General features: G+C 33.7%; 2 protein-coding genes across 3 annotated transcripts; one reads left to right on the forward strand and one right to left on the reverse strand.

Moving 5' to 3' along the window:
* The first annotated feature begins 4,348 nt into the window (after positions 1 to 4,348).
* LOC139866612 (patellin-3-like) lies at positions 4,349 to 7,637 on the forward strand. The gene is made up of 5 exons (XM_071854901.1): positions 4,349 to 5,235; positions 5,326 to 5,436; positions 6,094 to 6,218; positions 6,351 to 6,501; positions 7,290 to 7,637. The coding sequence occupies exons 1-5, from the start codon at positions 4,483 to 4,485 to the stop codon at positions 7,542 to 7,544; spliced, it is 1,395 nt and encodes a 464-aa protein (XP_071711002.1). The 5' UTR covers positions 4,349 to 4,482; the 3' UTR covers positions 7,545 to 7,637.
* Positions 7,638 to 8,288: 651 nt separating this feature from the next.
* Positions 8,289 to 11,072, reverse strand: LOC139866619 (uncharacterized). Of its 2 annotated transcripts, none has more exons than XM_071854914.1 (5): positions 10,863 to 11,072; positions 10,418 to 10,769; positions 9,931 to 10,142; positions 9,379 to 9,640; positions 8,289 to 8,869 (listed from the first exon to the last, which is right to left on the reverse strand). In XM_071854914.1, exons 2-5 carry the CDS (start codon positions 10,748 to 10,750, stop codon positions 8,522 to 8,524), a joined length of 1,155 nt encoding a protein of 384 aa, XP_071711015.1. In that variant the 5' UTR covers positions 10,751 to 10,769; positions 10,863 to 11,072; the 3' UTR covers positions 8,289 to 8,521. The 2 variants fall into 2 exon arrangements, with proteins under 2 accessions (XP_071711015.1, XP_071711012.1); XM_071854911.1 differs by having other exon boundaries at positions 10,418 to 10,752; positions 10,863 to 11,071.
* Between the last annotated feature and the right edge of the window lie 2,193 nt (positions 11,073 to 13,265).

Raw genomic sequence — 13,265 nt, forward strand, 5'->3', positions numbered from 1 at the left:
TTCACATCAGAGTTGGGTTGTCAAACATGTCTTCTGCATCAGCACCCATCCTGACTAGTAGTACATAAACCTACAAGGGGTAAATATGTAGGGGATTAGCGCACCGCTAAGTGAATGGAATCTATCTAAAAGATATAGCTTAAGCCACACACAAGCTATATACTAATAACAATACTTGCTAACTACCAACTAGCATACAATAAGACAATACGAGGATCGACGGCTTGAGTTTACCGATAGTCCCTGCTACTCAATTCACAGTATAGTTATCCAGATGCAGGGGATGCATCGTTCACACTATACTCCACAATAAGTAGCCTATGGACCCAACCTCCCCTAGGCACGGTTAACCTCATACGGACTCTAACCTCTCCTAGGCACGATCTCGAGTCCCCAGTCTCCCTAGACCCGACTGGTGCCATTCACACAATGTACACTTAATTTATACACACCATCAGGCATACTAAATTATTCTAATATGGCAATCCCTACACTATGCATGGTAAAAGAGTCGACCACAGTAGCATGATATGCTACTTCAACTCTATCCGGAGATAGACCCACTCACAATTACCAGCAACTGCTCAGTTATTAATTCTGAGCTTCTTCCTTATTCTTATCTCTTGAGAACAACAAAAACCAAGTTAGAATAGTGTTTCAATCAAAATTAGACACACTGACATCACATTTCAACAAATCCGTAAAAAAAGCGTTCGCTAAAAATTCATGCTTAACACTTATGTATTTTTTAAATTTACATCTCGAAAATCATAAAAACACGCGGGCAACATAACGGCTATAATTCAACTCTTAGTAAAATTTTACTGCAAAAGACCATCGGCCTATGGTCTCTTTCATCGGCCGATCGTCAACACACCATTGGGCGATGGTCTCCTCCCATCGGGCGATCGTCAAAATTTCATCCGTTGGTCTAAGGTCATACACCATCGGGCGATGGTCTAGTCCATCGGCCATTCGACACCCACCATCGGGCGATGGTCTAAGACCATCGGCCGAGGGTAGTTCATCAGCTGCTGCAGCAGCAAAGTGACGGGTTTCAAGCTCAAACCACCAAATCTCGACCTAGGACTCATTTAAGACCCCAAAACCAAACACATCTTTTATAACAAACGTTTTGAGAAATAAACCTACAAAATTTACGCTCAAACAACATCAATTTAAGCACTTTTGACCCAAAAATCACTTTTAACAAAACTTACCTTCAAAATCAATTTACACACTGATTTAGACATGGAATTTGACAAATCTTACCTTGATAGACTCACAACAATACAAGAAATCAGTTTCTTAACTCAATTCAAGAGCCAAATCGAGATTGAGTGATTAGGTTTTTAAAGAGGTGAAAGTTAGGTACGGGAGTGAAGAAGTGAAATTTCTGGAAAACATAACAAAATGAGCAGGTCAAGGCTTATATATTTGTGTTAAACACAATACCCCATCACACACGGGTATTTACCAGTTATCTGATATCTTTCGCACAAGATTAGGTAACCCAAACGAGGTCCAATTAAAATAAACAAACATATTCTGGAACCCTTGTCACAAACTGGTCACAACATAAATATAATAAAACACTAATAAAATAATTAAAAGAAAAGCACTTAAGACTAAGCACAACCCTAAGGGCAAAATAGACAACTTACAACTAGCCCGGGTTTCAGTCTGTTACAGCCTTTGAAGATTCGCACCCACTAATAGCCTTCCAAACTTCGAATTCTGTAAATTGATCTTCAAGCATTAAAACTTCTTTATTGCTTATGCGATTAAAGGATAAACTATCAAGGGAGCCATAGTTTGGATTGGGACCTGACTTTGCTTCGAATAATTTTCTTAAGAAATTGAAAACCTCGTTCTTTATGGTTGTCGGGTTTTCATCCCATATGCCATTTATGTGAAGACCCCGAATGTTAGACTTATTATGTTTTCTTCTAATCCCAACGTGGAAAAAAGCCGTATTATCATCACCTTCAGCCATCCATTTCATCTTAATTTTTTGCTTTAGCATGTCCGATTTCTCCTTTTCCTTTTTTAACCACGATACCCTTGCGTTCAACCACGATTCTCTATCTGATTCTGTTAAAACACATGCATCTGCTTTTGATTCTAGATCCATCGCAATTTTCTTATGCCTTTCGATTTGTGTATCCAATGAATTGTAAGTACTGTAGCTCTATGTTCGAAGGGCTGTTTTGACGTTTTTTAATTTGTCTCGAAACTGACAATCTGCTCTTCTGCTAGTAACCGTTTAGTTCCATGCACCAACAACTATTTTTTCTATTTCTTCCGATTCGAGCCAGACATCAAAAAACTTGAAAGGTTTTGGTCCAAAATCGAAATTTTTATCTATTAAGATTATTGGACAATGGTCTGAGGAATTTCTGTTGAGTGCCACCGCTGATACATCACCCCACGAAGATAAAAATTAATCGGTAACAAGAAAACGATCCAACTTACTGAATTTTATGCGGTTGTCTCAAATTCTTGTGAATCTTCTACCGAGTAATGGAATGTCTACTAAGTTGCAATTTTCGATGAACCTATTGAAAAATGCAGCTCTTCGTTCGTTATACTGACTATTCTGTCTTTCTTCACGACTTCGAACCTCGTTAAAATCTCCACCAAGAACTCAGTCCACATCAGGCACGTTCAAAAAATTCTCCAGGTTTTCCCAAAGTTTCTTTTTTTTCATTGTCTTTATGCGGGCCATATATGTTTTCCACGATCGTGTCTCTATCTTTCCCATTCCACCTTCCCTTTATTGCTAGAAGATGAGGTTTTTCGACTGCTTCTTCTACCTTGAACGCATTTGAATCTCATATAATAAGCATGCCCCCTGATTTGCCTACTTTAGGCTTTTGCACGAAATTAAAATCTGGAGATCCCCATAACAATTCGACCCATCTGTTGTCTACTTGGTTGCGTTTCGTTTCTTGAATAAGAACAATATCAGGAGATTCTGATTTTCTTAGCTTTCTAAACCATTTGATCTTACTAACCCCAAACTTATCTAAGCCGAAACCACGAAGATTGATAGACATAATCTTCATTTGAACACTCTAACGTTCGATGGATTTTGGGGCTTTATGGGGTTGTTTCATCCCAATTGACCCCCAGCTTTGCTCCCAAATCTTTCATACCTATACTGCTTGAGAAATTATGGAAGGGCTTGTGTCAATGTGATCTGTTAAGACCGTTCTAAATTATCATTGTGATGGAAGGGCTTCACTTGGCAGTCCTGCTAGGTTGATTCGAACTTAATCCAAGATTGCGTAATCGATAATGCTTATTTGACCTTGTCTCATTTATTTTTTGTAGATTATCTTGTGATTTTATCTGAATGGAATCGTTTAGACATGGAAAATATTTTGCGTATTCTTCATGTTTTTACATTACATTGGGTCTCAAAGAGAATGTAAACAAGTCTAATGTGTTTGGTATTGGAGTGAAACCTTCAGATGTTTCTGCTATGGTTTGTGATTCTGGATGTAGCATAGGTTCATTGTCGTTTATGTATCTCTTTGAGCAGTTGGCTCTTTTAAAATATGTGCTAGGTAACCTGAGTATATACTTTCTTTCATTATTTAAATGTTCGTAAACCGACTATATAGACACAATGAGATCTAAATTATTTTGGGGTGACCGCGCTTTTAAGATGGTTTAATTTGAATGTACTCCTTTTCTTGCTTCTAAAAAAAAGTTGGACTCGATATTGGTCGTCTAACAGCCTTTAACATCGCAGTATTAAAGAAATTCATGGATTGTAAGTAGGTCTTGTCTAAATCCAATGTAACTCGACTTAATCGTCTGATCTATTTTTATTTAAATTATGTTTTTCACGGAAAATAGAATTGGTAGTTTAGAAAAATCTATTTTGTCATGATAGACATGGTCTATTGCCTTATTTACTCTTTCATTTTTTGTGTTTATGTGATACCTCATTGAAATGTCATTGTTTTGATATTCCATGATAGTAAGCTGTATAGTATTTATTATCCAACATAAAAAACATAAAATTCCATGCTTATCATGATGATTGTTCCCATCTACTATAGTTATTCAACTTAACTTTTAGCTACTTTTTCTTCATTTAAATCTTAGGAGTCTACCAAATATTACCTAAAACATTGATTTTCATGGCTTATCAAATAAAAAAACATGTCTTTTTACAACAAGCAAGAGTTTATAACATTCATTGTTAATCCTAATCTATGTATCTATATCTATATTTTATATATTGAAACAAAAAAGAAGATAAAAAAAGAAGAGGTCACTTTAAAGTTTTCTACTTGGCATCATTTCTTTTTCCATTCTCCATTTCCAACATTTCCAACATCATAATAACACATTCTTTTTCTTTGGTTTATATTTATCCTCACTCTAATATAAAGTTTTCTACTTTTTTCAAAAATATAAAACGTTACATTGCAACTTTGCTACTACTGTACAACTTTAGACCCAAAAATGTCCGGTGAAATACCCATCGCCGCCGTTCCGGCATCGGCGGCAGAAGAAACCCTAGAAACCCCACTTTCACTACCTCTCATTTTAACATCTAAAGAGACCACCGTTGCACCACCGTCACCACCACCGGTAACCACTGTTGGTGAGCTAATTGAACACCCAGAAGGTCCCAGAAAAAAGATCCCAGAATCTTTGGTTTCATTTAAAGAAGAAAGCAACAAATTCAAAGATCTGTCAGATTTAGAAAAAACATCACTTACTGAGTTCAAGAGACTAGTTCAAGAAGCAATTACTAATAAAGATTTATACTTTTCTTCAAATTCTGAAGAACCCAGTTCAGAAATCAAATCAAATCATGAAGATGTATCCATTTGGGGTATCCCACTTTTAAAAGATGAAAGAACAGATGTTATTTTGTTAAAGTTTTTAAGGGCTAGAGATTTTAAAGTTCAAGAATCTTTTATTATGTTGAAAAACACACTTTTATGGAGAAAAGCATTTAGTATTGATGATTTAGTTGATGAAGATTTAGGTGATGATCTTGAAAAAGTTGTGTTTATGCATGGTTATGATAAAGAAGGACACCCTGTTTGTTATAATGTTTATGGTGAGTTTCAGAACAAAGAACTTTATCATAAAACATTTTCCGATGAGGAAAAAAGAACAAGGTTTTTGAAATGGAGGATTCAGTTTCTTGAAAGGAGTATAAGGAAACTGGATTTTAGGCCTGGTGGGATTAATACTATATTTCAGGTCAGTGTTATTTATTTATAAATATATTAATATATTAACTATTTTTAAAATTAATTCACTTTAGCGTTTATCGTATCAATACTATTTCAGGTTAGCGATTTGAAAAATTCACCAGGGCCTGGAAAGAGGGAACTACGGTTAGCTACGAAGCAAGCTTTGCAGTTGTTGCAGGATAACTACCCTGAATTTGTTGCAAAGCAGGTGAATTTTATGTGTTTTAAGATGTTAAATGTTCTTTTATGTACGTTAACGACAGCCCTAAGGGTTATCGTTAGCAAAATCCTAATAATGATTGCTTGTTGTCTTGTTGATCTATGATATATTAATGAATGCTATGTTTCTTTGTTTTTCTTAATGTATCTTGTCACACATTACAAAGGGCTTTAACGTTTAGTTACTGGCTATTCAAATTTTGACATTAAACATTTAGAACAATGAATAATGTTTGAAATGATATATTTTTCACTTCAATAGGTTATCAATATAAGCTATAATCCTATCTTTTTATTAACTGAATGTTGTAAAGTTAGAATTTGTAGTTAGAAAACTTTGAAACAGAGAATTAGATAAATCGTTGTTTTGATCGGAAACTAACATATAATTGGAGTTTAATTGGTTAATTAGAACCAAGAAGCACATTATGAATTTCTGAGGTTGATATGTGCTCTAAGAAAGTGCCTTTCTAATCAAAATGATTCTTGAATGGGGAATCAACTCCACTTATGTATTGAAAACGACATAAGTTAGTGATATGTCTGTTATTAATTATCGTCCATTAGTCTTTTTGTCATTAAACTCCATATCTGCTTAATTAATCTCGCTGTTATTACCATTTAATCGATGTAATTTTCTTTGAAGGTTTTTATTAATGTTCCATGGTGGTATTTGGCTTTTTACGCAATGATGAGCCCGTTCATGACTCAAAGGACCAAGAGCAAGTTTGTGTTTGCAAGTCCTGCAAGAACTGCTGAAACCCTTTTCAAGTAAGTAAACCTTTTATTTATTTATTTATTTTGATTTTTTTTGTAAAGTTGTAAATCAAGATTTCTTTAATGGTGCTTTTGGTGTTGAACTTTGAGTTTGAATTTAGTTATTATTGTTGTCTTTTCATATAGATATGTGAGTCCAGAGCATGTGCCGATTCAGTATGGTGGGCTGAGTGTGGATTATTGTGATTGCAACCCAGAATTCACGATTGATGATCCAGCTGCAGTTGTTATTGTTAAACCAAACACCAAGCAAACCGTTGAGATAGTCGTACATGAGGTATAATATAATCAGATAGGCCTAATAATACTCATAAATTCAGGGTTATTGTTTTCTATTTTAATTTTGATTTTATACGGTGAATTCTACCAGTCCAATGTCCGATATGATAGGTTTAATAAAAACACAATATGGAACTCTCTGTGTTTTTGAGTTCTTTTATTTGACAACTAGACTAATCTTGCTATGGTCATCTTACTTAGAATTATTTAAAGGTGGCAAAATGGGTGGGTCACAAAATGTGATAGAACATGTATTTCTTTGTTATTAATAGTTGGTGTGTTAAATACAGTTGGAGATTCTTAAATAATTTCTACAATAGGAGGTGTCACACACTAGATATATGCTTTAGGAGACTCCCAATCCTTTACCTCTTTAAACATTTTTGTTTATAATTCTACACCGTTGACATGGTAGAGATATTACATAATCTGGATAGTGGATAGACACATTTTTAAAGTATCTTTTTCAACTTGACCCGTTTGACCTCTTAGAGATAAAATATAGCCTGAATAAATGGGTCAAATTTGCCACCGAGTTATTATCTATATGATTATATATCTCAGTACTGCATAATTGATCTTCATAAAAATTACTAACCCATGATTTGTTCAAAAACGCAAGATATAAACCGAATTATGCAAAATGTAAGCACAAAATTTGTCTTCAACTCGATTACTCAAAGTTTTTTTCTTCTCTTGAGCACGTAAATATCATTCGGTTCATTAATATTCTATAAATGCATTGTATTTGTATTTATTAATAAAATGGCAATTTTTTTTATACAGAAATGCATGTTTGTATGGGAGCTACGGGTAGTTGGATGGGAAGTGAGCTACAGTGCTGAATATGTGCCGAATAATGAAAGTAATTATAGCATAAATATACAGAAACCGAAGAAGGTAAGTCCAACTGATGAGCCAGTTATAAGCCACAGTTTTAAAATCAAGGAGCTTGGTAAGTTACTTCTGACCATCGACAATCCGACTTCAAAGAAAAAGACGTTACTTTATCGGTTCAAAGTCGATCCTCTTTCTGAATGAAGAACATCAACACTTTCTGGATCTTGATTTTATTTGTTTTCTTAAATTTTTGTTGCATCTTCTGGAAGCAGTTTCTCTATTCTCGAATAGAAGGAGAGAATAGGAGAGATGACTTTTTCTAACAATGGATGGAGAAACGATCTTCTCTACTTGACTTCTCCTTCTATTCTAGGGTAGAAGAAGGATTCTTTACATCTCACTTCCTCATACCCCTGTGATTGGGTATTGTTGTTGTTCTTTTTGTTGTATCTTGTTTGTATTATACTTTTGAGGTGGAAGGTTGGGCATCTTATGGAGTGTTGTGAACTTGGTTGCAGAGTGTTGCAAATCTTTATATGAATTTGGTATTGATATATCCATTTTTGCAACTAGTTATGCAACAATGTATAATTGTACTACTGACTGCAATTTTTTTTTAATCATTTTGTGAATGTGTGACAACCAACTTATGTAACATACATGATATTTTTAAACATTTATATCTTTTTTAACTTGTTGCATATAGTTTTTTTCTTCTTTTTTCTTGGAAGACAAATGCACACACCCAACACAAATATATACATGAAGTCCTCCCATGATCTCAAGGTCAGATGAGCACCTCGATACCGTCAGGTCAATGGTTTGTTACATACATGGTTACCACCAAAGTTTGACCTTTTCGAACTCCGTCTATAATTTATTAAAGGCCCTGAAAAACTGTCTATTATTGACTAGAGGGTCCCGAAAACAAAGAGATGATGTGTACAAACGAGATTAAACTTTAATTACATTTGTCTATACATCCAATCTTATGTGCAGATTGTGCAGCTAGCATCAAACGCAAATCCCTTAATAATGAATACAACACTATCACAATGAATGTTGCAAATAATGTACTCAAATCTGAGTCTTATATGGAAGAATGCACAAGATTGAACAAACTAAAACTAAAGCAAACATATGATTTGTTTCTGTAACAATTATTTGACTTGCAAGAATCAATAATTTGAATTGAATTTAGGTTTGTACAACGGAGGAGGATCTTCGCCAAGCAAAAGACACCTCAAAATGGCTTCACATACATCACTATCATACACAAGCAGATGTCCACCATCAGGAACTTCATGGTACTTAATCCATGGCAGCCTTGTTGCAATATACCTTTGTATTCCAACAGGTACAACTTTGTCTTCGTAACCTTGCCAAATGTGGAAACGACTTTGACTTTGACTTTTACTTTGACCAAACGGATTGCTTAAACTCAAAGGGTCAAAATCCCATTTCCCAAATGCAACAATGAAGTCTTTACGAAGACTGTGAAAAATCGGTTCATCTTTCAGCTTACTCTGTTGCAGTTCAACACAAAGATCATTACTCTCTCTATTAAACTCGTTGTAGGGAATGTTTAGATACTGATTACTCGGTATATAATAATATGGAATAACTACGCTAAGATAGCGCCATGATATAGAACTTTTCTAATGATAGCCCTTAGGGTTGTCATTAAAAAATTCATACATGCTTTGATTGTTTGTATACTGAAAATAGTCAACCATTTTCTGAAAATAACTTTCTTCAACCGCCTTAATGTACGGTTGGTTTTTGCATATATTTGATTCTTAATGGGCTGTCATTAGAAACTTCAAACATAATGACGAACAAATCAATACAATTTTATGAAAAAGTATAGATGATTTGTGAAATTTCAGTCTAGTACTCAAAAACCAGTTTTGGATAATCTCATTAGTATGAAAATAATAATATAAAAATGGCTATTTGAACCAAAATAACAGAGATGACCTGTTTACCAAAATTTTTAGAAACTGATTATTACAAATTTTAACAAGTATCATACCTTACTGAGCAATTGATATCCAGGAGTGTTTTTCAGGACTTCCAAGTCTTTATTGCTAAAAAATTTTGGGTTTCTATCAAGAACCGAAGACGAAGGGAACATTTTCTGAGTCAACCACCAGTGTAGCAATCCCGGGGTGTAGCGGCAAATCCCGACCGTTAATTTGGAAAGATTTCTCCGGTAATCATCTTGAATCAGATTATAAGGAAGTGATGGCCATCTGTAGTTTATAAATGGAACTACTAAAGCCACTCCTGCTAACCTGTGCCAAGGATGCACCATTTCAATTCGGTTAGTCCCACATCATAATTACTAAAAACGTGGTAAAATGAAACATGTGTAGGATAATGGGTCAAAATGGGTCAATAACTTGGGTTGATAAAATTCGAGTTTTATATCACCTTTCTTAACTATCATTTTTCCCAGTTTATGCGGTTAAAGATGACGGATAACCCAAAGTGACCCCTTTAAAAATAGAACGGGTCAAAATTGTCACCTCTAATAATAACTAGCAAGTAGTGAAAAGGTAAAAGAGAGAATGTGTTTTTATGCCTTTCAGGTATGTTTTTGACACAACTCCATGTGGGATAAGATCCAACTGACACACCAATTAGATAGAATTTGGATCCAAGCTGCAACTGATCTGCAAGTTCTTGAATATCTGAAGCTTCACTTTTTAGTGATCGTTTAGGGTGCGGATCACTTTCTCCGTATCCAGCTCTATCGAATTGTACAATGTAAATCCCCAATTCATCCATTAATTTCTGAAATATACAATTAGTCACAACATAAATAAAGTATTATGTCCAATGCTAAATTCAGATTACAACAGCAACACCCAATCCCGCGCTTGCGATAATACCATACATATAGCTATTTATCCCAGACAAAACTTGAACACACAAATCTTGTTCACTTCGATACAGCTAGGCTAATGACCTTTTTATTTGGGTATGACTTTTTTATACACGAAACACAATAAAGTATATAGATCTACATACAAAAGAAGTAAACAGATAAAGGGTTTATGTGTAAGTACTTGGGAAGCCATAAAGTTCATCTCTTTATTGCTTGCAAATCCATGAATAATTATAATTCTATAATTTGATTGGTTCTTGGGAACTCCTCTTTCTTTGTAAGCCAAGTACCTTCCATCACTAAGTTTAATTCTACCTGATGATGATAACAATGATGATGTGGATGATGATGATGATGATGAAATTGATGATGATTTAGAATCAACATCATCTGATGATGCAGATGGTGAATCACAATCTGAAGGTGGTATTGGTCTTGTTGACTGATCAGCAATTTTCAAACAGCCTATTCCAAGACAACCCATCATCATACCCATCACCCTTCTTAATATCATTTCTGAAAAAAGATTGAAACTTTATAATACCCATGTGTCAATATCAACTGAAATAAATAATTCAAAGAATAAATTTCAAGAATATATCAAGAGTTTTGATTTTAGGGTTTACCTTTATAAAAAAGTGATAGGATCTTCAATGGGTTTGTAGAGTGACGTTTACAGCAACCAAATTTACATACACAATTAGATTAGATTATAGATTATACAAAATAAAAATAAAGAATTAAACAGCAGATACACACAGTGATTTTAAGTTTATGTATATGAATATGAAATTATTATGGATGGATATGATGTTGTATTAAAAGTTTCAATTATGTTGTTTCAATGTTTTGTGTAAAATTCCAAACAGTCAACAGCCAGCAAATATGAAACAGTGGTGGCATATTCTATTGCTGAGGTGGATATTCAAATTTCAAGTGGATCATGTGCAAAATAATGTTTAGTTTTTAATTTTGCTTAAGCTGAATTACTATTACTATTACTAACCTAACTAATAGATAAAATTTGTCTTATTAGTTATGAATAGTATTATTTAATATTTCATTTTTTACACACTCAACTCCTTAATTTTTATTAAAATACAAATTGAACCTCTCATTTTATAGTACTATTTAATATTTCATTTTTCACACACTCAATTCCTTAACTTTCATTAAAATACAAATCAAACCCCCCATTTTATACCTATATTCTAAAATATTATTTATCTCATCATTAACACTAAAAATATTGAATAATAACACTCACCACGCTACTACTGTGTTACCTTTTTTTTGTCTCAAACGATAAAAAAAACAACTTTCATAAAAGGAACAACCCTTCAATGCTACCAAAAGATGTCGAAAAATATTCTTTTTTACAAAATAGATCAACTAACTTAAAAAAAAAAATACCCGAACTCTAAAAGAAGCAACTTTCACAAAGGAACAACCCTTCAATGTTAGATGTCAAATTTTTTTTTTTTTACAAAATAGATCAACACTTTTTTTTTAACTCGCATTCAAAACGGAGCCCCCAGCGCGAAGTGAGGACTCCACAACTAGTTCACGCTAATAGCATACATGAAATTCGATATACTAAGATTTTACTTTTATTATTAGTAGTTTCTTATCTTATAACAAACCTCAAGACTTTAACTAACATTAAATATATGCAAAATTAATAGTAAATTAAGAAGTTTGAAAGAAATTACTTTCATAAAATATATTATTTTCAATTTACAAACAATTTATTATATCCGAATTTTTTTTATAAAATCAACTCAAGACTAAGAGTGCTATTGGAAAAATTATTATTATTATTATTATTATTATTATTATTATTATTATTATTATTATTATTATTATTATTATTAATACTAGGGCAAATAGCCAAGAGGTAACAATAAGTAAATTTAACAATAAAGGTAACGTTGGTAATTCCGTGCTAAAAAAGTACTCTACACAAAATTGATGCAAAATGAATTTGAGTCTTTCTCATGATTAGTTGCATTGCAAGCAGGCAGAAAATAAGTAACGTGTTAGCTTATCTTTCATTTTCAAACAACCTTTTTTATGCTCCTTTATGATTTTAAGCCATTTCTCGCTAGCAGGGAGCTATGGTGCATCTTGTGTAGCATGAAGTCGATCTATTACAACCAGCGCGGTTATTCGTATTTCTTTTTCCAAGCTCTTCTTTTTAGAAATGTACTCATTGAGTTATTTACGAAATCTCAAATCTTGAGGCTGGTTACGACCCCTTTGATGAAAGGTAAGCGCTTTGGCTAGCTACTGTGATGACCCGTCCAAATCCATTTGGATGAATACATCATTCATTGATTTCATAGTGAGGTTTTGACCTCTATATGATACGTTTTATAAACATTGCATTTTTTGAAAAGGCACACCATAAATGAATATCTAATTCCAAGGTCTTTGACATCTGATGATTTCTGCATATAGACAATCACCGTAAATAATAGTTTAAAATACTGCATCTGTTGACAATGCAGTCAAAATAAGATACATGGTGATGATTTTGTGAATGCAAAGTTTTCTCGAATAAAGCATGTATGACTCCATGCATATAGCTTGTATAACGTATAAGCAAACAGCGGAAGACTTCTAGGAACCTGAGAATAAACATGCTTAAAAGTGTCAACACAAAGGTTGGTGAGTTCATAGTTTTAATGTTGCGCATAATCTGTATATAAAGGTGGATCACAAGATTTCAGTTGTTTCATCCGAAACGTTTATCAAAAGATTCTACGTAACAGAGCACCCTGGTAACTAAACTTTAACGTTATAATAAGTACCCCAGTTTTAACATACATGCAACCAACATGTACAATACACGCAATCCAACGTGTACTAACCTCAAATAGCATACGTCTGTTTTATAGTTCAGGCTAGGGTTTCTATACCTGGAACAGGCTGGGATGTCAAGCCCTATGGATCCATATACCACTATTAGCGCCCACCAGTTCTTATAACCGGCAGTTACTAGTTACCAAAGCTAAGGGATTTTCGGT

The sequence above is a fragment of the Rutidosis leptorrhynchoides genome, chromosome 1 (genome assembly GCF_046630445.1).
Source record: "Rutidosis leptorrhynchoides isolate AG116_Rl617_1_P2 chromosome 1, CSIRO_AGI_Rlap_v1, whole genome shotgun sequence".
Classification (NCBI taxonomy): domain Eukaryota; kingdom Viridiplantae; phylum Streptophyta; class Magnoliopsida; order Asterales; family Asteraceae; genus Rutidosis; species Rutidosis leptorrhynchoides.

What these genes read in the sequence shown, in the direction of transcription:
- LOC139866612 (XM_071854901.1), top strand. Translation starts at nt 4,483, where the DNA reads ATGTCCGGTGAAATACCCATCGCCGCCGTTCCGGCATCGGCGGCAGAA. An exon ending in CTGAATTTGTTGCAAAGCAG is followed by an intron (nt 5,437 to 6,093) that starts GTGAATTTTATG and finishes TTTTCTTTGAAG; the next exon opens with GTTTTTATTAATGTTCCATG. An exon ending in ACTGCTGAAACCCTTTTCAA is followed by an intron (nt 6,219 to 6,350) that starts GTAAGTAAACCT and finishes CTTTTCATATAG; the next exon opens with ATATGTGAGTCCAGAGCATG.
- LOC139866619 (XM_071854914.1), bottom strand. Translation starts at nt 10,750, where the DNA reads ATGATATTAAGAAGGGTGATGGGTATGATGATGGGTTGTCTTGGAATA. An exon ending in GTCAAAAACATACCTGAAAG is followed by an intron (nt 9,641 to 9,930) that starts GCATAAAAACAC and finishes TCCTTGGCACAG; the next exon opens with GTTAGCAGGAGTGGCTTTAG. An exon ending in GATATCAATTGCTCAGTAAG is followed by an intron (nt 8,870 to 9,378) that starts GTATGATACTTG and finishes GAACTGCAACAG; the next exon opens with AGTAAGCTGAAAGATGAACC.